This window comes from Agelaius tricolor, unplaced genomic scaffold (assembly GCF_023055355.1).
Source record: "Agelaius tricolor isolate 1412-34295 unplaced genomic scaffold, bAgeTri1.0.p SCAF_31, whole genome shotgun sequence".
Lineage (NCBI taxonomy): Eukaryota > Metazoa > Chordata > Aves > Passeriformes > Icteridae > Agelaius > Agelaius tricolor.
Genome location: NW_027269291.1, coordinates 422,367 through 445,854, shown reverse-complemented (window position 1 = coordinate 445,854; position 23,488 = coordinate 422,367). Strand labels below are relative to the sequence as shown.

General features: G+C 65.4%; 2 protein-coding genes across 9 annotated transcripts; both read right to left on the bottom strand.

The window, feature by feature from the left end:
• Positions 1 to 661: 661 nt before the first annotated feature.
• On the bottom strand, positions 662 to 10,110 carry NFE2L1 (NFE2 like bZIP transcription factor 1). Of its 5 annotated transcripts, XM_071450986.1 has the most exons (7): positions 9,734 to 9,755; positions 9,403 to 9,607; positions 8,546 to 8,997; positions 3,632 to 3,847; positions 3,112 to 3,201; positions 2,512 to 2,673; positions 662 to 2,319 (listed from the first exon to the last, which is right to left on the bottom strand). In XM_071450986.1, the coding sequence occupies exons 3-7, from the start codon at positions 8,993 to 8,995 to the stop codon at positions 988 to 990; spliced, it is 2,250 nt and encodes a 749-aa protein (XP_071307087.1). In that variant the 5' UTR covers positions 8,996 to 8,997; positions 9,403 to 9,607; positions 9,734 to 9,755; the 3' UTR covers positions 662 to 987. The 5 variants fall into 5 exon arrangements, with proteins under 5 accessions (XP_071307087.1, XP_071307088.1, XP_071307089.1 ...); XM_071450987.1 differs by lacking the exon at positions 3,112 to 3,201 and having other exon boundaries at positions 9,734 to 10,110; XM_071450988.1 differs by lacking the exon at positions 3,632 to 3,847 and having other exon boundaries at positions 9,734 to 10,110.
• Positions 10,111 to 15,747: 5,637 nt separating this feature from the next.
• CDK5RAP3 (CDK5 regulatory subunit associated protein 3) lies at positions 15,748 to 23,033 on the bottom strand. Of its 4 annotated transcripts, none has more exons than XM_071450991.1 (15): positions 22,994 to 23,033; positions 22,674 to 22,731; positions 21,622 to 21,753; positions 21,128 to 21,228; positions 20,985 to 21,033; positions 20,207 to 20,385; positions 19,618 to 19,754; positions 19,087 to 19,234; positions 18,438 to 18,518; positions 18,221 to 18,289; positions 18,060 to 18,138; positions 17,730 to 17,818; positions 17,366 to 17,574; positions 16,154 to 16,325; positions 15,748 to 16,069 (listed from the first exon to the last, which is right to left on the bottom strand). In XM_071450991.1, exons 1-15 carry the CDS (start codon positions 22,997 to 22,999, stop codon positions 16,004 to 16,006), a joined length of 1,575 nt encoding a protein of 524 aa, XP_071307092.1. In that variant the 5' UTR covers positions 23,000 to 23,033; the 3' UTR covers positions 15,748 to 16,003. The 4 variants fall into 4 exon arrangements, 3 of the variants coding, with proteins under 3 accessions (XP_071307092.1, XP_071307093.1, XP_071307094.1); XR_011683008.1 differs by lacking the exons at positions 15,748 to 16,069; positions 16,154 to 16,325 and adding exons at positions 16,356 to 16,461; positions 16,639 to 16,793; XM_071450992.1 differs by lacking the exon at positions 18,221 to 18,289.
• Positions 23,034 to 23,488: the final 455 nt, after the last annotated feature.

Genomic DNA, 23,488 nt, shown 5'->3' with positions numbered 1-23,488 from the left:
CTGCTGAATGCTCGAGGTGGCGCCCCAAGGCCGGGGCCGAGCTCGGGGTCCCAGCGCTCCCCTTGTGCTGTTCCTGACCCAAAATCCTTCCCGGGAGGAGATGCAGGCGGGGCTGAGAGCTCCGGGAGGGCTCCTGCTGCTGCTCCAGCCCCACTCCTCCCTTCCCCATCCCCAAGCTCTGCCCGGATCCCCCCTCGCTCTCCTTCCTCCCAGGATGGATTTCCTGCCCTTTCCTCCCCCTGGCTCCGAGCGTCCTCGGGCAGGAAAGGGTTAACGGGAGTCACCCCCTGGCTCTGCTCTTCCTCGGGCTGGAAAGGGTTAATGGAAGTCACGCCACTTTTTGTGTCTCTCCACGTGTGCCCTGGTCTGATCTCCATCGAGGAAGGAGAAATCTGGAATATCTCACACACACCGATGGCAAAAACGGGGTCGGGATGAAAGGAAAAAAAAACCAAAAAAGAACCAAAAAAAAAAAAAAAAAACCGAATAAAAAGAGGGAAAAAAAATGAAAAACAACCAACTACCTGAAATCACAGAACTTTGGAAGTTCAGAAAAACGTCTCTCCTATAACTTGGTTTGAAGTCCATTCGCTTAAATCTCTTTTTTTTTTCTTCTTTTTTGTTTTTTTTTCTCTTACTTAAAGCCAGTTCCTAACAGTAGTTTGTTTTTTGTTTTTTTGTGGGATTTTTTTTTTGTCGGGGTTTTTTTTTTTTGTTTTTTTTTGTTTTATCCACCTCGTGCCAACCTCCCCAGCAGCGATGCCAGCTCGTCCCTGCTCTCCCAGCACCCCGGGGGTGGCCGGTGGCAGCTGGGCTTGGGCTGGGCCCCGTCCCCGGCTCGGGAACGGCCGCTCCCGCAGAGTCCCCGGCGCCGCCGGCGCCGCGCGCGGCTCCAGGAGACGGAATCGGATAAGAAGGCATCAAAGTTCCCTCCGCAAGCACCTCCAGGCTCGGCCCTCATCCCAGCTCTCCCTTCCGCCGCCGCCTTCACTTCCTCCTGTCCTTCTGCTTGCGCTCCTGGCGGCGCGGCTGCGGCTCGGCGGGCGCGGGCGCGCGCGGGATCAGCAGCACGCTGCCGTCGCTGCCGTACTGCAGCGCGTAGCGGCTGGGCGAGTAGGGCCGGCCCTGCTCGTCCCGCAGCCGCCCGAACACCTCCTGGTACAGGCTCTGCACCTTCTGCTTCATCTGCCGGATGGACTTGAGGAACTCCACCTTCTCCCTGAGCAGTTTGGACTTGTCGCGCTGCAGCTCCTCCACGTCGCGCTCCAGGTTGAGGATGGTGTCCAGCTTCCTCTTGCGGCAGTTCTGCGCCGCCATCTTGTTCTTGCCGCGCCGGCGGATGTCGCGGATGAGGCTGAGCTGGGCCTCGCTCAGCTGGTACTTGGACAGGAGCTCGTTGAACTCCTCCACGGGCAGGTTGATGATCTTGTCGTTGGTGAAGGGGATCTTCATGGCCCTGGCGCGGTGCTCGTCGCGGCTCAGCTGCTTGTCCAGCAGCTCGGATGGTTTCTCCTTGCCGCTCTTCTTGCCGGCGCCGGGCGCTTTGGGCTCCTCGGGGTCCAGGGCGCCCGGGGCCATGTTGTAGGTGTGGTTGTGGCCCACATGCTCCAGGTAAGGCAGGTAATGGAGCTGCGCCGGGTCCTGGTAGCTCATGCGGCAGAACTTGCTGTACTCTGGCTGGTAGCCAACCGCCCCTTCCGCTTCCTCAAAGTCCACATTCTCCGAGTCCGAGCTGTAGCCCACGGCGCCTTCCTCGGAAAACGAGGAGGAGGAGGAGGACGAAGAGGAAGAGGACGACGAGGACGAGGCTTCGGAGCTGCTCAGGGACGCGGGGCTGTGGCCGGAATCCAGGGAAAGACCTGAGTCGGAATCGAACTCCTCTTCCAGCTGCGAGGCCTGCACGGGGTTGAAGCCCTCCTCGATGGCCAAGTCCATCAGGCTGATCTCATCCAGCATGGCCTCGTCCAGCAGCCCCCCAAGGGGGTCGGGCAGCTCGGGCCCGGCCGTCTCGTTGGCCGTGCCGTTCATCTGGGGCGGGAAGAAGATCCCGCTCAGGTTGGTGGAGCCGAAGGTGCTGTTGAGGCCGGTGGAGTTGTCGGGCGCCAGCTGCAGCAGGGCCGAGCCGCCCGCCATGGAGGGGCTCTCGATGTCCGAGCTGAAGAGGGAGAAGTCCTGGGAGCAGCCGCCCAGCGAGGCCTGATGCAGGCTGACGTTCTGGTTGATGGGCGTGCCGGGGGCCAGGCTGTAGTTGGACGCCAGGAGGTCCCCGCTGGTGCCACCGTAGAGGCTCTCGGCGCTCGTGCTGTTCACCTCCATGGCCTGCAAGAGACGCGGCACAGCTCGGTGGAGGAGCCCCCGTGCCCAGGACACGGCCAGATCCCACCCCGGAGCTCACAGGTGGCACGGGGATGGCACGGGGATGGCACGGTGTCACCGCGGTGTCACCGCACACGCCAGGACCCGAATTCACACCTGGAGGGACGAGGCCCTTCCCACCCTCCCAGAGCTCACCTGCATCTCCATGATGGACATCAGGTCCTGCCACTGCTGCTCCAGGTCGAAGGGCGACTCGGTCTCGGCCAGCAGAGGGGACAGCAGGCTGGGGGGGCCGCCCGGAGCCCGGCTCTGCCCGGGCACGGCCTCGCTCAGGGCCGAGACATCCGCAGCTGGGAACTGAGCACGCCAGGGAGTCAGGGCTGGCACCTCGGGCACGAGCGGGGATGAGCAGGGGTGACTGGGGACGCTCAGGGAGGGACACTCAGGGATGAGCAGGGATGGACACTCAGGGAGGGGATGTTCAGGGATGGACACTCAGGGATGGATTCTCATGTATGTTCGGGGATGCTCAGGGATGTTCAGTGATGGATGCTCAGGGATGCAGCCACCCCCCCAGCCCAGCGCCCTTCCCGCCCGCTTTCCCGTGAACTAACGAGGAGCAAAGCCAGGAGGTTTTAATTAACCACAGCCCCCCCTCCCCGCGTGTTTTCTCAGGGTGCCTGGAGCCTCCTGGAGCAGCCAAACCCAATTTGCTGCTGCGGGAGACGCACGGGAGGCACCAAAACCCCAGCGAGCGAGGCAGGGAGAGCCTGGGGATCCACCCCACGGGCTCACCTCGGAATTGTCCCCGAAGGGGAAGGTGGCCTCCAGCAGCCTAAGGCACTCCTCCAGGGACAGGGCTGTCTGATCCTCCGCTCCGGGCACCTGGGGGACAGCAAACACAGGGCATGGGAGCCAAGGGCCTTGGGAGCTGCTGCTGAGGAGGAATCAGCTCCCTTCCAGCAGGGCTGGATCGCAGCGCATCCAAAAAGAGCCAGAGCCCCACCCAGTGCTCCTGTGCTGGCTCCATCCTCCCGCTCGCTCGGGGCTACGGGAAAGCGCCAGCGCCGCCGCTCCCGGCCAGCCGCTGTCCCTGCTGTCCCTGCTGTCCCTGCCGTCCCCGCCGGCCACACGGGCCAGGGCGACTCTGCAGCTGCCCACGGGGACACGGCCCTGCCCAAATCCTGCTGCCCTCCTGGGCAAGCCCTGCTGCTGCTGCTGCTGCTGCTGGAGCAGCCCCCGCACGGGCAGCGGCACCAGCAGAGCCGCAGGGCCCCGGGAGCGCAGCCCCAGCCCGGCCGGCCCGGGGCGTTACCTGCGCAGGGAAACTCTCCCCGGTCTCTCCATCAACTAGCGGGATTCTATCCAAGACCTCATTCCCTGCACTCCTCCAGCTGTCCCCGCGCTCCCTCCCATCGCTCAGCTCTTTGTCCACTTCGCTCTCTTTCTGACGGTGGCTGTAGTCAAAAATCTCTCGCCCAGCGCCGAGATCAATATCCTGTCTCCACAGGATGTCAATCAAATCGATGTCCTGCAAGACAGACCACATTTCCTTCAGCCCCCTGGCCTGCCCTGGGGGGTCCCCGCCCAGCGGCCCCTCCCCAGGGACCCCCGCCCGTCCCGCAGCCCACCCGCCGGGCCCCCCTGGGCCGGGGCTCCGGAGCCGGCCGGGAGCGGCTCTGCGGGCTCCGCATGGCCGGCGCTGCCCTGCCCGCCGCCCATGGCCGCCCGCCCGCCGCCGGGAGAGGCGGCGGGGGCCGCCCGGGCCCGCGTCGCGGCGGTGGCTGCGCCGTGCCCGCCTTGCATCAGCCCGTGGTGCCATCCCGGCCATTTGCATAAGGGGTGGGGTGGCAGGAAAATCCCCGCATTCCCACCCACCTGATGCAACTTGAGCCGCCGCCGCCTGTGCCGCTCCGCCGGGCCCCTGCCCGCTCCCCGCCGGCACCGGGCTGCCCGCAGCCCCCCGGGCTCCCCCCGCAGCCCCCCGCTCCTCGGGGCGGCCCCGGTACCTTTCTCATGTCCCCAGCTGCCGCCCGGGCCGCGGCGCACGCCGATCATGGTCCCCGGGGGAGGAAGAGGAGGAGGAGGCGGCGGCGGGGCGGGCTGGCCGGGGCGCGGCGCCGCGCACGCATCGCCGGCCGGGGCGGCGGCGGCAGCGGCGGGGGGAGCCGCGCTCCGCTCCGCCCCACCGGCCACAGGTGCCCGCGCGGCCCCGCTGCGGCGGCAGCAGCCGCCCCCGCCCCCGGTGCGGAGGATGCTGCTGTGGCTGCGGCGGCGGCCCCCGGGCGGGCGGCGGGGCCGGGAGGGGCTCGGCGGGGCCGGGAGGGGCTCGGGAGGGACCGGGAGGGGCTCGGCGGGGCCGCCCCCTCCACCCCCCCCCCCGCCAACCCTCCCCCCGCCGTTCCCGGCTGCGGCGGCCGCCAAGCCCCGCCCCCTCCGCCAGACCACGCCCCCTCCCCGCCGGGATGCGGCGCTCCCAGACCGCGCCCCCTCCGCCGATGGCCCCGCCCCGCCCCGGGCGGTGGCCACGACCAATCAGCGCCAATGGGGGCCGCCGCCCTGACCAATCAGCGCCGGCGGGGGCCGCCCGCTCAGCCAATCAGCGCCCACCGGGCCGCGCCCCCGCCCTGGCGCAGCGGGGCCGCCCCCCCCCCCCTCGGCCCCGCCCGCACCGCACCGGGAATGGGGAATGGGGGCGGGGAACACCGGGACCCCCGGCCCGGAGCCGCCACAGCCCGGGGTCACCTTGGGCCCGGCCCCCGGGACACCCCGGCCCGCAGGGCGCGACCCCCGGCGCGCCCCCTCCCCACCTCGCCCGGTGCTCCTCGGCCCGGGCACGCCCCGGCCCCGGTAACCGCGGCCAAGTGTAAGGAGATCCCCCGGGCGGGGGAGGACGGCGCGGAGCCCCCGCAGCTCATCACATGCCCCACGTATTTTTATCCTCGTGTTGTGGAAACGGCCCCGGGCACGGAGCCTCCGCCACCCTCCCCACCCCCAATGCTGCAGAGGGAAGCGCCGGGATTTAATCCCAGCTTTGTCTTTAGCCCCGGCTCAAAATGGGCATTTTTTTATCCGTGGGATAAAAATCAAGTGGATTTCATAATTCCCCTCCCGCCCCGCCCGCTCTCCGGGTGCTGCAACGCCCAAAAAGGAAAAAAAAAAAAAAAAAAAGAAAAAAAAGAAAAAAAAAATCCCGCACAGCATTCCCGGAGCGAGTTCCAGCTCTTCCCAAAATTATTTATATCGCCCGTATTCCCCCGGCAAGGTCGCGCCTGGACCGCGCACAACCCACCGGGAGTCGCAATGTGCCAGGAAAAGTCATGGAAAAATTTCCAGGCCGGCCCCCGGAGCCATCTGCAGCCCGGTCCCCGCCCGGGCCGGCGGGCACAGCCCCCGGAGCTCCCTCCGGGGAGCCGGGCTGGAAAATCGCCCCCTGAAACAGCCCCAAAATGAAACTGCGGGGGCGGAGGGCGCGGGATCGGGCGAGGGAGTGACGTGGGAGCCAGACGGGATTTCCTGGAGCCACCGCGGCCGCGGCTCCCGGCCCGCACCGCTCCGGGAACCGCGGAAAAAACAGAGCCTGGAGGGAGCAGGGAGGGAGGAAAAACCGGGATCGGGGGGGAATCATGGAGAACAGAGCCTGGAGGGACGGGGAGGGGGGAAAAACCGGGATCGGGGGGGAATCATGGAGAACAGAGCCTGGAGGGACAGGGATGGGGAGAAACCGGGATCGGGGGGGAAGTAATGGAAAACAGAGCCCTGAGAGTGCCAGGGATCCTGTCTGGCACGGTTTTGGGGGAAATAATGGAAAGCGGAGCCTTGAGAGTGAGCAGAGATGGAGGAAAAACCGGGATCAGGGGGAAATGATGGGAAACAGAGCCCCGAGGATGAGCAGGGGGATGCGGGAAGGGCCGGGATCTCCCCCACCCACCCCTCCCTGATTCCCAGCCCGGGCTCCACTCCCAGCACAGGCCCGGGGAGGCCGCTGGAAACGGCAGCTCCCGGCCTCTCTGTGCCCAAATTCCCCAAATCTGAGCCCGGTTTCCCTGCCCGGGGAGGGAGGCAGCTCCCGGCCTCTCTGTGCCCAAATTCCCTAAATCTGAGCCCGGTTTCCCTGCCGAAAGCTCCTCGGAGCCAGGAATTCCCAGCTCAGGAAGGGTGGCGGAGCCTCCCGGGAGTGACCTTGCACAAGGATCCACCCGATCCCGTTCCCGAGGCTGGGAATGGCCTCCCTGGGGATCCCCAGGGCGACGTTCAGCCTCGTGTCCCTCTGGCACCTCCAAGGTCGCTGCTGCCAGCCCAGAGCGGGGTTTTCCCCCTGGGAACAGGCAGGGAAATGGGGATGACGTTCCCAGGGCCTGCTCCATCATCACCTCCAGCTCGGTCTCTGCAGTGCTCCCCCCACAGCTGTTCCCACAGCCTGACCCCGATCCCGATCCCAAATCCCAGCCCCAATCCCAACCCCTGCTGCAGCACATGCCAGCGGCTCCAGGTGCCCTGCTGGGAGGGCAGAGCCGTGCTGGAGGGACCTGGGGACACGGATCAGCACTGACAGCCCCATTCCATAAACCTGGAAGGACCTGGGGACATGGATCAGCACTGAGACACCCATTCCATAGACCTGGAAGGACCTGGGGACATGGATCAGCACTGAGACACCCATTCCATAGACCTGGAAGGACCTGGGGACACGGATCAGCACTGACGGCACCATTCCATAGACTTGGAAGGACCTGGGGACATGGATCAGCACTGACAGCCCCATTCCATAGACCTGGAGGGACCTGGGGACATGGATCGGCACTGAGACACCCATTCCATAGACCTGGAAGGACCTGGGGACATGGATCAGCACTGACGGCACCATTCCATAGACCTGGAGGGACCTGGGGACATGGATCAGCACTGAGAGCCACATTCCATGAACCTGGAAGGACCTGGGGACACGGATCAGCACTGAGACTCCCATTCCATGAACCTGGAAGGACCTGGGGACACGGATCAGCACTGACAACCCCATTCCATAAACCTGGAAGGACCTGGGGACATGGATCAGCACTGAGAGCCACATTCCATGAACCTGGAAGGACCTGGGGACATGGATCAGCACTGAGACCCCCATTCCATAGACCTGGAGGGACCTGGGGACATGGATCACAACTGACACCCTCTCTCCATGGCCCTGGAAAGACCTGGGGACATGGATCAGCACTGAGCCCCCCATTCCATAAACCTGGAAAGACCCAAAGCCACGGATCAGCACCGAGACCCCATTTAACACCACTGGAAGGACCCAAGGCTGGGAATTACCACTGACACCCCCATTTCACAGCCCTCAGGAAGGACCTGAGGCCATGGATCAGCACTGACACCCCCATTCCATAAACCTGGAAGGACCTGGGGACATGGATCAGCACTGACAGCCCCATTCCATAGACCTGGCAGGAGCCAAGGCCGCGGATCAGCCCCCACGGACCCCGGGATGTGCCGTGACCAAGGCAGCCCTGCCACAACCTCAGCAGCAGCTCCCGGGGCCAGAATCACATCCCAGCCTTCCCAAAGGTCAGGGCTCCAGCAGGAAAACCAAACCCAGCCCAGCCCAGCCCAGCCCAGCCAGATGGGGAGGGAAACTGAGCGAGGAACTGGATTTTGGGGAAGAAAACTGAGTGAGGAACAGGCTCCTGGGGAGAAAAACGAGTGAAGAATGGAATTCTGGGGAGGAAAACGGAGTGAGGAAATGAATTCTGGGAAGGAAAACTGAGGGAGGAGCTGAATTTTGGGGAGGAAAAGTGAGCATGGAACTGAATTCTGGGGAGGAAAACTGCATGAGGAGCTGAATTTTGGGGAGGAACACTGAGGGAGAGCAGGCTCCTGGGGAGGAACTCTGAGGGAGGAGCAGGCTCCTGGCCGGGCTCCAGCCCAGCAGCCCAACCACCTGCTCCACACCTGGGCCAGGCTCTTTCCCAACAGCCCTGTTTATTTCCCAGCTGCACTGCTCGCTTTCCCAATCCCCAGAGTCACGAGGGGCCCCAGCTCCTTCCCCCTCCTTTCGCTGCTCCTCTGCAGCCAGAACAGAGCAGGCAAAAAGGGAAAACCACCCCGGAATTACCCCGGGAGCGCTGAAACCCGGCCCGGCTCCCGGATTGCGACACCCGAGTGCCAAACACACAACGCCCAAGCCGAACCCAATCCCCTCCCTCAAGGCACCCCAGAGCCCCCCGTTTCCTACCTCCTTGGTGAGATCCCCGTTGGCGGGCGCTGCCACGGCTCCCAGGTCCTCCAGCTCCTCGCCAAAGCCCTGCTCGGCCCCGGCGTCCCTGTCTGCGCCGCCGCCGCCGTCCTGCGGCCCCTCGGGCTCCCTGTGCACCAGCCAGGCGCTGAGCTCGGTGCTGGGCACCTGCAGCCGGTCCAGAGCCCTCACCTGGCTGAGCAGGCGGCGGGCGCTGAAGTAGGAGTCCAGCTCGACGCTCTTGGGGTGGATGCCATAGCCGTGCAGCGTGTTCTGCAGCTGGTGGAACTGGGTCTGCGCGTAGGCCGAGCTGGGGCCCAGGATGATCTCGCGCAGCGGCGGCAGCTGCGAGCTCAGGTAGCTGTCCACGTCCACGCGCACCCCGATCAGGCTCAGCAGGATGGTGAACTGGATCAGCCCTTCCGTGAAGTATTTCTTCAGGGAGAGCATCTCTGGGTCGGGGGAAAATTAAAAATAAATAAATAAAAGCTAAAAACAAACAAGGATTGAGGTTGGGGACGGACAGCGAGGAGCTGTCGGAGGGCGAAGCCTCCGCACACAACACACAACAGGTTGGGTGGGTTTGGCTTTGCTCTGCCCCACTTTCAAATAATCATTTCTGCCCTTCGGGGCAGAGCTAAAAGCCAGGAGGAAAGTTTAAAGAACGTTCGAAAGGTTTTTAGCTCAACGAGGTTTGGTTTTCCTCTGAAAAGGCAGGAAATTGGTGCGTGGAGAACCAAAGAAAACCAAAGTTTGAAGCCCGGAATTGTCGCCGGCAGCTCCACCCTCGCCTTCCCTTTTGTTTTTATCCCGCGGAGCACGCGGAGACGCGGAATTCCGCGATCCATGTGACTTACTGTCCGAAAACTCCACATGCAGCGACTTTCCGTGTGCCCCCGCAGCTGCCCCCGCTCCGGCACGGGCTCTGCTCCTTCCAGCAGCTCCTCCTTCTTCTCCTCTTCTGCTCCCGACGCTTTCTGCAGGAGCCTTTTATGAGTCAAAGGTCCCGAGCATGGGAAGGTCCAAAGACTCCAACGCTCCCGGCTGCGATTTCATCAGCAGCTGAAATGTAACCAGAGAGCAAACACGGTAACACCGGGGCACCACCCTGCCGGCACAGCGCCTGCCCCCCGCCGAACCCGGGGAATTTCACCGCGATTCCCGGTCCTCCTGCCTCGGCCGCGTTACCTCCGGCGGCAGCACCGTCCGCGCTGCCCCTGCCCGAGCTATTCTTAGGCCGGTGCGTCAACTTCCCGCAGCCCGGAGGAATCCGGCCGCCCGTCCCTGCTCAGCCCAGCTCCAGCCGGGCCGGGGCTGTTCCATGGAACACCGGCCACGCTCCCGGGCCCGCCCCGCGCCGCTCCCGCCGCCCCCAGCGCGCCGGGGCGGCTCCCGCGGAGCGGAGCCTGAGCTGGGGGGATCCCGAGCTTGGGGGGTCCCCGGTTTTGGGGGGGGTTTCCCCGGTTTCGGGGGCGTTTCCCCGGTTTTGGGGGGTCCTCGGTGGGGGCCACGTGCGCTCCCCGTTCCCGGGGCCCTTTAAGGCCCCACGTGACCTCACTCACACACACACACACACACCCACACACACACACCCCCCCCCGGCGCGGCCACGTGACCCCGCCCCACCCGCGCGCGCGCTCCCGCGGCCTCGCCGTCCCTCTCGGCGCCGCCCGCCCCGCCCCGAGCGCGCCGCCGCCGCCGCCACCACCCGCACGCCACCACCGCCCCCCCCGCACCCTCCGCCACCACAGATTCCGCCCCCGCCGGTACCCGCCGGGCTCCGCCGCTGCTCCGGCCCCGCCGCCGCCGCCGCTCCCGCTCCCCGCCCCGGCCCGGCCCAACCGCCCCCCCCGCCCGCCTCGCCTGGCGCCGCCGCCAATCATCGCCCGCCGAGGGCAGGCGGGAGCGAGGCGCGGACCAATGGGAAGCGGGCGGCGGAGAGGTCCTCCCGCCTTCCCGGCGCCGCTTTGATTGGCAGGCAAACTGACCAATGGGCACGCGGAGAGGCGCGGGCGGCCCTCGCGCTCGGCGCAGCCAAGCCAATGGGAAATCAGAAATAGACAAGAGCAGCTGTCCCCGCTCTGCGATTGATTGACAACATACCCACCCAATAGCGCGCAAAGCCTTCACTGAGTGACAGCGGCAGAAACCATTGAGACGACGTGCAGGATTCACGCGCTTGAGTGGCAGCATCGCGCACCAATCGCTGAGGGGCAACGGCACCGCCCCCTCGCCCTGCAGAGGTTGTCAAGGCAACGGGCGGCCCGGGCCCTCAGTGGGGTGAGGCCGCCATGGCGGGGCCGCACTGGGCCCGCACCCCCGGCGGGCTCTGAGGGGGCCGCTCCCGAGGCGGCTCCTCAGCCTTGTTCCCCTCGGGAGCACCCACAGGCCTTGGGCATGGAGGGAGATCTGGGGGCGATGGCCCCCGGGGGTCCCAGGGCCGGTGTTAGTGACTGCTGGGTGTCAGCAGGTGAGGGCCAGGCTGGGGCCCTTCCCAGCCACCTCAGCTGCCCAAAAATCTGCTCCGGGCCGGGATCTGTGTGAAAAAAGGTGGAAAAGCGCTGCTGGCATCAGGCCCTGGCCTTCCCTTTCCCTTCCAGGGTCATCAACCCCCAACCCAGCCTAAAACCCCGTAACCTAATTAAACATCTACAGGGCAGGGTTCAAACCCGGAGCGGGGTCATTCACCCCTGCCTGCATGGATCCGTGCGGGATTCCTGCCCGTCCCTGCTCCCTGTGGGATTCCTGCCCTTCCCACATGGATCCCTGTGGGATTCCTGCCCCTTCTCCCATTCCCACACGGATCCCTGTTGGATTTCTGCCCATCCCTGCTCTGCGTGGGATTCCTGCCTGCTCTCCCCACCCCACACGGATCCCTGCCCATCCCTGGGCCCCATTCCTGCCCGGCCCGGTGCCAGCCCGGCAGGTGGGCGGCTGGGGCAGCGCCACCCCGATCCTGCCATTCCTGCCCGTCCCAGACACCCCTGCCCTGCCCCAGAAACCTGCCGGGACAGACAGGATGCCACAGACGCTGCTTCATCCCGGGAAAAAAAAATAAAAAACCATGGAAAAATAAAATCCCATGGGAAAAAAACGTGGGATCTGAGGCCTGGCGGCAGGGAGAGGCTGGCCAGGTTACCCCAGGGTTGTCCAGGCTGTTTGTGCCCCCCAAAACCTCCAGGGAGGAGACCAGGGAGACAAGGGAAGGTGTTTGAGGGGCTGGAAGTGCCTGGATCCCAGAGATTTTGGGTCATGTCCTCCCCAAACCCTCCCTGGGATGGATTTTGGGGGTGTTGCCCACCCTAAACCCCCCTGGGTTGGATTTTGGGGGTGTTTTCCACCCTAAACCCTACCAGGATAGATTTTGGGGTTGTTGCCCACCCTAAATTCCCCCTGTGATCAAGATCTGGGCTTGTTTTCCACCCTAAACCCCCCTGGGTTGGATTTTGGGGGTGTTGCCCACCCTAAATCCCCCCCAAAGGGAAAGGGGGGTGTCTGGCAGCCCCCCCAACCCTTCCTGTGCCAGTTCCCAGCTGGGAACCCGAGCTGGGCTGTCCCTCTGGGTTATTTTTGGTGTCCCCGGGGCTATTTGGGGACAGCTGGCCCTGTCCCCGTGCCCACCTCGTGCCACTGGAGGGGGGGGCACGGAGCCCCTTCCCCATTTTTGCCCCCCAGGAAAATGCTCCCAGCCCCAAAAATTAAAGGAAAAAATCTTCCCAATCAAGGGGAAATTCGAGTGAGTCACCAGAAAATTCCAGGCTGGGAGAGCTCAGGGAATGGGAGCAGGGACAGGGATTATTTGGCGTCCCCAAATCCAAGATCCCCTGAATCCAAGAGCCCCTTCCCCATTTTTTTCTCCTCCAGGAAAACGCCCCACCCCAAAAATGAAAACGAACAAGGGAGGGAGGGGTCGGGTGAGTCACTGGAAAATTCCAGACTGGGAGAGCCCAGGGAACGGGAGCAGGGGTTGGGATTATTTGGGATGGATCCAGGAGCCCCTTCCCAGGTCTGGGATCCGCCCCCAGCGTTGATAACATCCAGGGATTAATTAGGCACTAATGAACTTTGTCCTTCCCAGCTGCATCCAGCCACAATTAAAGATTTTCCCGCCCAATCCAGTGTTGGGGTGGACCCGGCTCTTCCCTTCCTTGCTGGGGTGGCTTTTTGGGGTGTTTCTGTTAAATCCCAACCTTTATGGAGCGATCACTTCCACGGGTCCAGCACAGGGGTCCCATGGGGCTGGGACCCCCCCACTCCCCATGGATGTTCCCAACAGCCCCCCCCAGGCTTGGGACAACCGTCCTAAGGACACCCCAACATTGGGGTCACCCCCTTTTCGGGAATCCCCAACCCCACAGACCCCAACATTGGGGTCACCCCCTTTTCGGGAACCCCCAACCCCACAGATCCCACCCCACACTTGGATCACCCCCTTTTTGGGACCCCCCCACTCGGGTTTTGCCCCATTCCCGGGTAACCCCAATCCTACAGAGCCCCCCAGGCCCCAATGCGACCCCAAAATTCATCCCTGGGACCCCAAAATCCGCCCCTGCTCCCCCCAAGGCCGCGGCCCCAACGCGCCTTGCGACACCGGCTTCATTTGCATAGCACCGCCCCTTACAAAACACAATATCCTTATTAGGTGAATAACCACGCCCATTCCTACCTTGGCTCCGCCTCTCGTGCCCCGCCCCGGGTCGCGCATTCGCGGTCCTGCAGCGCCGCCTGCCGGTGACTCTGCAGCAGCGCGCAGGGCCCCGCCCCGAGACCCCCAAACCGGGACCCCGCCCTCACCCCTCCAAACCAGGACCCCGCCCTGACCCCGCCCTCACCCCCTCCAAACCGGGACCCCCCTTCGGGACCCTGCCCTGACCCCCCCCAAACCCCGTCCTCATCCCCCAAACCTGAACCTCCCCCCCCCCCCCCCGGGACGCCCCAAAGCCGGGAACCCCCCTATGCACACCCTGGGCACCCCCAAAGCGGCGCCAGCCGGGGGTGGGGGCACGAAGCGCCCCCCAGACCCCAGCCCAGTCCCCTCCTGTCCCCGCTTTGGGGGTGTCCCCATCCCTGGGGGCTCTGTGTCCCCCCCGTGTCCCCTCGGGATGGCGACCCCGGGTGTCCCCCCCTCCCTCCGCAGCCCGAGAACAAAGAGGGGCAGGAGGAGGAGGAGGAGGAGGAGGAGCGCGAAGGCCCCGGCGGTGACAGCTGGTGCCCCCCGGGTGACACGGGGACAAAGGCAGCGCTGCCGGCGACAGAGGGGCTGAGCGGGGGGCGACAGGGCGGGGGGACAGCGGCCCCATAACAGCCCAAACACCCCACAGCACCCCACAGCACCCTGCAGCACCCCATAACACCCTGCAGCACCCCACAGCACCGCAAACACCCCAAATATCCCACAGCGCCCCAAACACCCCAGAGCCGTGTGGGGTGCAGGGCGGTTTGGGGATAACAGCGGTCACAGAACAGGGCGGGACAGTTTTGGGGTGCCCTCCCCCCAGAAATCCTCAGGCTGAGCCTCCCCAGCTCATCACACCCATGCGGGGCTGAGCCCCCCAAAAATAACCCCCGACACTTTTCCCCTCTCCGGTGCCTCGGCTGCTCCCTGATTTCTGTTCCCTTCCCCTCCAAGGATCCCCCAACTCCAGGGACCCCCCGATCATCGGAACCTCCCCAGCCGGCCCAGCGTGTCCCCCCCTCCCCGTGCGGAGCTGTCGCCGCTCGGTGGCACATCGGTGGCACATCGGTGACACATTGGTGACACATCGGTGGCACATCGGTGACACATTGGAGGCACATCGGTGGCACATTGGAGGCACATCGGTGCCCGGGCCCGGGGCAGCTGCGGCCCCGCTCCGCGCGGTGTTAACGGGGAAATGCGGGGGCGGCGGAGCAGCTGCAGCGCTGCCCTGGGGAGGGGCTCGGGGGGCTCGGGGGGCTCGGGGGGTCCCCGCCCCTCTGGGAGCGGCTGCTCGGCCCTAAAAATGCGGCGGGGAGGGGATGGAGGAGAGATCGGGGAGGGGAGGATGGACGGAGGGATGGACAGAGGGACGGACGGAGGGACGGACAGAGGGATGGACAGAGGGATGGACAGAGGGATGGACAGAGGGACAGACGGGGAGCGCACAGGACAGGCGGGGCCGGGGGTGGCCGCGGGGACAGTTGGGGACAGTTGGGGACAGTTGGGGACAGCGGGAGGGGGCGCGGAGCCGCGCCCCAGCTGGCGGGGGGGTCCCGGCGCTGAGGGAGCGAGCGGGGACGCGGGGACAGGGCCGGCACAGATGGAGCGACGTTAATTGGTAATTAAAGCCCTCCCTGGCAGCGGAGCGGGAGCAGCAGCCGGCCGGGGGGAGGGGACACTGCCGGGGTCCCGTTCCCGGCCCGGTCCCGTCCCTTTGTCCCCAGGGACGCCCCCCAGGCTGTGACAGCCACCGCATGGCAGGGACAGCGAGCGGGGACACGGACCCACGAGGGACCCCGGGTTTTGGGGGGGCTGGGGCTGCTGCAGGTCCCTCCTGTCCCTCTGTCCCCTCTGTCCCTCCTGTCCCCTCTGTCCCTCCCATCCCTCCTGTCCCTCCTGTCCCTCTGTCCCTCTGTCCCTCCTGTCCCCTGTGTCCCTCTGTCCCTCTGTCCCTCTTGTCCTTGTCCCGGGGTCAGGGCCGGGGTCCCGGGGGGATGAGGGCTCTCCCCGGCCCCCCCAGTGCCTTCACTGTGGTGACGATGGGGACGGTGACCCCCGGAGCCCCTCCCGGGGGACCCTCGGCGGCTCCCGGCTCCGCGACAGGCGGCGGGCAATTAACGAGGCCGTTAATCACCGGTGGCGGGGGGGGAGCGCGGCTGTCACCGAGCGCTGTCACCGCGCCAGGGACGGCGCCATCAGTGCCCGCTGTGCCGTGACAGCCCCGGGCCACCCAGAGGAGGGGGCGCTGGTGGCCCCGAGCCCGCCCAGAGCCGCGGGGCTGTCCCCAGGCCTGTCCCCATGGCGGGCACAGCCCCAGGGCCCCGGGGAGGGCTCAGAGGGGTCCCAGCCCGGCTCCAGCTCTCGCCCCCCACTCTGCTGTCCCTGTCCTGTCCCTGTCCTTGTCCCTGTCCCATCCCTGTCCTTGTCCCTGTCCCATCACTGTCCTTGTCCCTGTCCCATCCCTGTCCGTGTCCCTGTCCCTGTCCCCCCTCCCCTCAGTGACACACAGCTCCTCTCCCCGATGTGACACAAATTTGGGTTTATTCACCGACACCCCCAAACCCCGCAGCACCCCCGGGTGGGCAGGGGGGCTGGGAGGGATGGGACTCCCCGTGTCCCTCGGGTGTCCCAGGCTGCTGTCCCTGGGTGTCACAGGCTGATGTCCCTGGGTGTCCCGCTCTGATGTCCCTGAGCTGCCATAGGCTGGCGCCCATCAGGTGTCCCAGGCTGGTGTCCCCAGGGGCCCCAGCTGGACGTCCCCCAGATGTCACACCTTGGTGTCACACATTGACGCCCATCAGGTTCACCGGGCGCCCCCCGTAGCGTTTGGAGATGTCGGCCTCGATCTGCAACGGCACCGGGGGGGGCTCAGGGCCACCGGGGGCTCGGGGGGCTCGGGGGCATTCCCGGGGTGTCCCCCCGGCCCTCACCAGCCTCTGCAGCTCCCTGGTTCTCTCCTGCAGCTGCTGCAGCCGCGGCTCCAGCGCTCCCTGCTCGGCCAGGGCCTGGCGGCGCCGCTGCCCCAGCGCCTCCCGCTTGGCCAGCAGCAGCTCGGCCTGGAGACTCTGCTGCCGCAGCAGGGCCGTGACGCGCTCCACGTACCTGGGACAGGGGACAGAGGGGACAGAGGGGTCACAGGGACACGGGGACAGGGACATGGGGTCACACTGCATGGCTTGGGTACAGCTCGGCCTGGAGACTCTGCTGCCGCAGCAGGGCCGTGACGCGTTCCACGTACCTGGGGACAGGGGACAGGGACATGGGGACAGGGACACGGGGACAGGGACATGGGGACAGGGACACGGGGACAGGGACACGGGGACAGGGACATGGGGACAGGGACACGGGTCACACTGCATGGCTTGGGTACAGCTCGGCCTGGAGACGCAGCAGGGCCGTGACGCGCTCCACGTACCTGGGACAGGGGACAGAGGGGTCACGGGGACAGGGACACGGGGTCATGGGGACAGGGACACGGGGACAGGGACACGGGGTCACACTGCATGGCTTGGGGACAGCTCGGCCTGGAGACTCTGCTGCCGCAGCAGGGCCGTGACGCGCTCCACGTACCTGGGGACAGGGGACAGGGACATGGGGACAGAGGGGACAGAGAGGACAGAGACCCCAATGGGTGACATTGTCTGGGGACACACTGCAGGGCCCCCCCTCCAGCCCCGGGTAAAGGGCTGGTTTAGGGCTACTTTAGGGGCTATTTTAGGGGCTGGTTTGGGGCTGTTTTGGGGCTGGTTTGGGGGATTCTTTAGGGCTATTTTAGGAATTATTTTAGGGGCCAGTTTAGGGCTATTTTAGGGGCTGGTTCAGGGCTATTTTAGGGGCTTTTTTGGGGCTATTTTAGGGGCTGGTTTAAGGCTATTTTAGGCGCTTTTTTAGGATTATTTTAGGGGCTGTTTTGGGGTTATTGGAGGGTCTGTTTTGGGGCTATTTGGGGTCTGTTTTGGGGGCTTCTTTAGGGCTATTTTAGGGGCTGTTTTAGGGCTATTGGAGGGTCTGTTTTGGGGCTATTTGGGGTCTGTTTTGGGGGCTTCTTTAGGGCTATTTTAGGGGCTGTTTTAGGGCTATTTAGGGTCTGTTTTGGGGCAGTTTGGGGCCTGTTTTGGGGCAGTTTGGGGCAGGGCAGGCACCTGGGCGAGGCGAGGATCATGCAGAGGTGCTGCACGCTGCGGGAGCAGAGCTGGGCCAGCAGCCCCCGGGCCGTGGCCAGCTGGGCCCGCAGGCGCTCGGGGCTCTGGCCCTGCAGCACGGCCGGGGCCAGCTGGAACTGGCTCAGGGCCACCACGTCCAGGGCCTCGTCCTCCAGCTCCAGCAGCCGCTGCGCCAGGAACAGCTCCAGCTGCGGGACAGGGAATGGGACAGCGTCAGGGACAGCGACGGGGACACTGCGGGGACACTGCGGGGACAGCAACGGGGACACTGCGGGGACAGCAATGGGGACAGCAATGGGGACACTGCAGGGACACCAACAGGGCCGGTGTCCCTGGTGCCCACCTCCATGAGCTCGTCGATGAACTGGTTCCGAGTCTCGGGGTTCTCCAGCAGGGTCAGCGCGTCCGAGCCACGGGCAACGCCCTCGGGGGCTGCAGCGGGGGGGGAACCCAAAGCCTGCTCAGCTTCACCCCAAAATCCCTGCCCAGCACCCAGAAACCCTGCCCAGCACCCAGAAACCCTGCCCAGCACCCAGAATCCCTGCCCAGCACCCAAACCCCACTCCCTGCCCCATCCCAAACCCCTCTGGGGGTTCCAGGGGCACTGGGAATGGGGAATTTGGGGGGATTTGGGCGCTGCCCGTGCCCCCCGGGATCCCTCAGCCCTGCTCACCCTCAGTTCCAGCCTCCACCACCGTGATCGTCCCCTCCTGTCCCTTCTCTCCATCACCCCAGTCGATGCCATCGTCCCCCTGCAGAGCAAAGGGTGACACAGGGGGACAAAGGGGGATTTGGGGACACAGGGACACCCCTGGCCATGGGGCTGTCACAAACCTGGGGCTCTACTGTGATTGTCCCCTCCTGTCCCTTCTCTCCATCACCCCAGTCGATGCCATCGTCCCCCTGCGGAGCAAAGGGTGACAAAGGGTGACACAGGGGGGACACAGGGGGATTTGGGGACACAGGGACATCGCCCCAACCAACGCCACCGTCCCCTGAGGGAGGAAAGGTGACAAAGGGTGACACGGGGGGACACAGGGCTGTCACCCACCTGGGGGCTGGGCTCCACCGTGATGCCCCAGTCGATGTCCCCGCCCTGGGGCGGCTCCGTGGGGAAATCCCCCCAATCGATCTGTGGGAAAACCCCAAACCCCAAACCCCGTGAGGCACGGCCTGACCCCAAACCCCAAACCCCAAACCCCAAACCCCAAACCCCGTGAGACACGGCCGGCCCCAAACCCCAAATCCCAAATCCCAAACCCCAAACCCCGTGAGGCACGGCCGGCCCCAAACCCCAAACCCCAAACCCCAAACCCCAAACCCCATGAGGCACGGCTGACCCCAAACCCCAAATCCCAAATCCCAAACCCCAAACCCCGTGAGACACGGCCGGCCCCAAACCCCAAACCCCAAATCCCAAACCCCAAACCCCAAACCCCGTGAAGCACGGCTGGCCCCAAACCCCAAATCCCAAACCCTGTGAGGCACAGCCTGACCCCAAACTCCAAACCCCAAACCCCACACCTCGTGAGGCACGGCTGGCCCCAAACCCACCTGGCAGCGCCAGAGGTGTCCCCATGTCCCCCCGTGTCCCCTGGGCAGCACCCACTGTGTCCCCCCATGTCCCCCCATGTCCCCCATGTCCCCCCGTGTCCCCCCGTGTCCCCCCATGTCCCCCATGTCCCCTGGCCAGCACCCACCGTGTCCTGCGGGGGCGGCTCCGGTGCCTCCGGGGGTGGCTGGGGCCGCTCCAGCCGCAGCGGCTCCTGCCCCGTGCGCCACCGGAACACCGAGGAGTTCCCGTGGGACACCACGTGCCGCAGCAGCGGCAGCGCCTGCGCTCCGGGGCTGGGACAGGGACAGGGACATGGGGACATGGGACAGAACCGGGGATATGGGGACAGGGACAGGGACATGGGGACACCACGTGCCGCAGCAGCGGCAGCGCCTGCGCTCCGGGGCTGGGACGGGGACAGGGACATGGGGACATGGGGACATGGGACAGCACAGGGGACATGGATGGGGACAGGGAGCATGGGGACAGCATTGGGGATGGGATTGGTTATGGGGACATCAGGGATGGGGACACCTCAGCATCCGCAGTGCCGGGGTTTTGGAGGGACCAGGAGCTGTTGTGGGGAAGTGTGGGGAGCTGGGGCTGTTTTAGGGGAGCTGAGGGATGTTTTGGGGTTGGTTTGGGGCTGTTTCGGGGGTGTCAGGGCTGTCCCCACCTGTCACACACGAAGGCCACGCAGGCCTGGTACAGCTCGATGGCGTCCCCGAGGGCGCTGGCGCCGTCCCCGACGCGGGACAGCAGCGACGGCAGCGCCTGCACCTGAGCCAGCAGCTCCCGGCGCACGTCCTCGCCCTGGGGACACCGCGGGGACACTTGGGGACACCGCGGGGACACTTGGGGTCTGTTCTGGGCTCTGTTTGGGGTTACTCTGGGGCCCCTTTGGGGTTATTTCAGGGCTGATTTAGGCTCTGTTCAGGGGTTACTCTGGGGCCCATTTTGGGGTTATTCCAGGCTTGTTTTAGGGTCTGTTTGCAGTTATTCTAGGGTTGGTCTGGGGCCATTCCCAGCCCGTTGTTCCAGGCTCCCCTGGGGCCATTCCCAGCCCGTTCCAGGCTCCCCCTGGGGCCATTCCCAGCCCGTTGTTCCAGGCTCTGTTCGGTGCCATTCCCAGCCCGTTGTTCCAGGCTCCCCCTGGGGCCATTCCGAGCCCATTTCAGGCTCTGTCCAGGGCCATTCCCAGCCCGTTCCAGGCTCCCCCTGGGGCCATTCCCAGCCCGTTGTTCCAGGCTCCCCGGGGCACTCACGGCGATGCCGTACTGGCGGCAGGAGCCCAGGAAGCGCTCGCGGAGCTCCCCTGCCCGCGCCTGGCACTCGTCCTCGCGCCGCGCCAGCTCCTGCTGCGCCTGCAGGCACCGGCCCCGCTGCCTCCGCAGCGCCGGCAGCTCGTAGCTGATGCTGCGCCCCAGCAGGCTCGAGAGCTCGGCTGGGGGACACCGGGGTCACCCCGGGGGCTCAGGGGGTCCCGGCATCCCGGGGGGCTCATCCCGCTGGGACCGGGCGTTCCCATGAGCCCTGGGCTTTAAATGCTGCCCTGTCCCAGTTTGGGGGCTGAATTCGCCTTTAAATCCCATCCCATCCCATCCCATCCCATCCCATCCCAGTTTGGGGGCTGAATTCACCTTTAAATCCCATCCCAGTTTGGGGGCTGAATTCACCTTTAAATCCTATCCCATCCCATCCCAGTTTGGGGGCTGAATTCACCTTTAAATCCCATCCCATCCCATCCCAGTTTGGGGGCTGAATTCACCTTTAAATCCTATCCCATCCCATCCCATCCCAGTTTGGGGGCTGAATTCACCTTTAAATCCCATCCCATCCCTTCCCATCCCATCCCATCCCAGTTTGGGGACCGAATTCCCCTTTAAATCCCACTGGGCTTTGGCCTTCCCACAAATCCCATCCTGTCCCATCCCAGTCCATCCCAGTTTGGGGACTGAATTCCACCCACCCAGGGCGTTCTTTGGGACGCCTCGGGGAATTCCCATTATTCCCATTATTCCCATTATTCCCATTCCCTCTCACCCAGGTAGGCGTTGTCCTTCTCATAGAGGGACACGATCTCCTGCCAGTCCTGGGGACAGACACGAGGGTCAGCAGGAGCAGGAGGAGGAAGAGGAGGATGAGGAGGATGAGGAGGATGAGGAGGAAGAGGAGGGCGCTCCCACCTTCATCCTCTGGGACGAGTAGCGCCCAAAGAGGTTCTTGGTGGAGGCCTCAGTGCCCTTGAGGATCTCCACGATGCGCAGGCAGTGGAAATAGTGCAGGTCTGGGGGGAGCAACGGGGTCAGGGGAGCCCTGGGGGGCTTTGGGGGATCCCTGGGGGGCTTTGGGGGAGCCCTGGGAGGTTTTAGGAGACCCCCGGGAGGTTTTGGGAGGTTTTGGGAAGTTTTTGAGCTGCCACCACCACCCCTTTGTGAACAACCCTTCCACCCCAAATCCTGGCTCTGCAGGGGGGGGAGATCCATGCCAAAATCCAAATCCCAAACCCCAAATCCCAAAACCCCAATTCCCAAACCCCAAACCCCAAATCTGAAATCCCCAAACCCCAGACCCCAAACCCCAATTCCCAAGCCCCCAAACCCCAAGTTTGAAATCCCCAAACCCCAATTCCCAATACCCCGACCCCAAACCCCCCAGACCCCGGTCCCGGAGCACTGACAGGAGCCCTGGAGCAGCTCTCGGATCTCGGGGTGCTCGGGCATGTCCTGCAGTGCCGCCCGGATCCGCTCCCGCACCTGCGCCACCTGCGCCGGCCAGCGCCGCCCACAGTGCCGGCGGTCCAGCAGCCAGTCTGGGGACATGGGGACAGTGCCATCACCATGGGGACAGTGCCATCACCATGGGGACAGGGGACACGGGGACATGGGGACAGGGACACTGCAGGGACAGTGCCGCCCACAGTGCCGGCGGTCCAGCAGCCAGTCTGGGGACATGGGGACAGTGCCATCACCATGGGGACATGGGGACAGTGCCATCACCATGGGGACAGGGGACACGGGGACATGGGGACAGTGCCATCACCATGGGGACAGTGCCATCACCATGGGGACACCGGGACAGGGACACCGCGGGGACATGGGGACAGCACTGCCCGCAGTGCCGGCGGTCCAGCAGCCAGTCTGGGGACAGGGGACACGGGGACAGTGCCATCACCATGGGGACAGGGGACACGGGGACATGGGGACAGGGACACTGCAGGGACAGTGCCGCCCACAGTGCCGGCGGTCCAGCAGCCAGTCTGGGGACAGGGGACACGGGGACAGTGCCATCACCATGGGGACAGGGGACACGGGGACATGGGGACAGTGCCATCACCATGGGGACAGTGCCATCACCATGGGGACACGGGGACATGGGGACAGTGCCATCACCATGGGGACACCGGGACAGGGACACCGCGGGGACATGGGGACAGCGCCGCCCGCAGTGCCGCCGGTCCAGCAGCCAGTCTGGGGACACGGGGGTCACCGGGGGGACACTCGGGCTCTGGGGACATCCCCGGGCTCTGGGGACATCCCCGGGCTCCGGGGACACGGGGAGCAAACACCGGGAGGAATTCCCGAGTCTTTTCCCAAAGCCTGGGACGGATCCGCAGCTGGAGGGGAAAGCGGGAGCTGGGCTGGGATAACCGGGATGAATTCCCGGCTCCTGCCCAGTCTGGAGGGAAAGCGGAGCCGGGAGGGAAAGCGGAGCCGGGGCTCACTCCCGTACCCAGGAGCTTGCTGGTCTGGATGTCGATGGGCACATTCTGGTAGTCCTGGGGAGCGGCCTGCGGGGAGAACACGGCAGGGGCGGGGCTGCGGCAGCCGGCACCGGGAGCGGCACCGGGAGCGGCACCGGGAGCGGGGCCGGAACCCTTCGCTCCAGCGCCAGGCCCGGGCTGTCCCCGCTGCCCCGCGCCTGGACCCGATCCCGGACCTTTCCCCGCTCCCGAACCCTTCTCCGCTCCCGCTCCCGTTTCCGATCCCGCTCCCGAACCCTTCTCCGCTCCCGCTCCCGTTTCCGATCCCGCTCCCGGTCCCGGTCCGCACCTGCATCTTTCCCGGCCCCGCCTCTCCACTTCCGCCCTCCCCGCCCCAGCCAATCGCCTCCCTCAGCGCCCGCGCCTCGGCCAATCAAAGCGCGCTCCGCCCCGAGGTCGAACTCTCACCAATCAGAAGGCGGCAGCTGGGAGGCAGCGCCACGTCCCTGTGTTTCCATTGGCTGGAGGGGAAAGGGGCAGGATGAGCGCGGACCAATCGGAGCGGGCGGTGGGAGTTTGGGGGTCCCGATCCCGCTCCCGGAGCAAATCCCGGTCCCGGTCCCGATCCCGGCTCCAAACCTGGAACCAATCCCGATCCTGCTCCCGGTCACAATTCCGATCCCGGCCATAGTCCTAGTCCCAGTCCTAAATCCCGGTCCCGGTCCCATCCCGGCCTTAATGCCGGTCCCAATCCCGATCCCGGCCTTAATCGCGGTCCCAAACCTGGCGCCAATCCCGGTCCCGGACCCAAGGTGCCCCAGCACCGAGCCGGGATCGCCGGGAT

What these genes read in the sequence shown, in the direction of transcription:
- CDK5RAP3 (XM_071450991.1), bottom strand. An exon ending in ACTCGTCCCAGAGGATGAAG is followed by an intron (nt 21,034 to 21,127) that starts GTGGGAGCGCCC and finishes GTCTGTCCCCAG; the next exon opens with GACTGGCAGGAGATCGTGTC. An exon ending in AGCCGCCCCCGCAGGACACG is followed by an intron (nt 18,519 to 19,086) that starts GTGGGTGCTGGC and finishes GTTTTCCCACAG; the next exon opens with ATCGATTGGGGGGATTTCCC.
- NFE2L1 (XM_071450986.1), bottom strand. Translation starts at nt 8,995, where the DNA reads ATGCTCTCCCTGAAGAAATACTTCACGGAAGGGCTGATCCAGTTCACC. An exon ending in GGGAGAGTTTCCCTGCGCAG is followed by an intron (nt 3,202 to 3,631) that starts GTAACGCCCCGG and finishes GCTGTCCCCCAG; the next exon opens with GTGCCCGGAGCGGAGGATCA. An exon ending in CCTTCGGGGACAATTCCGAG is followed by an intron (nt 2,674 to 3,111) that starts GTGAGCCCGTGG and finishes TGGCGTGCTCAG; the next exon opens with TTCCCAGCTGCGGATGTCTC.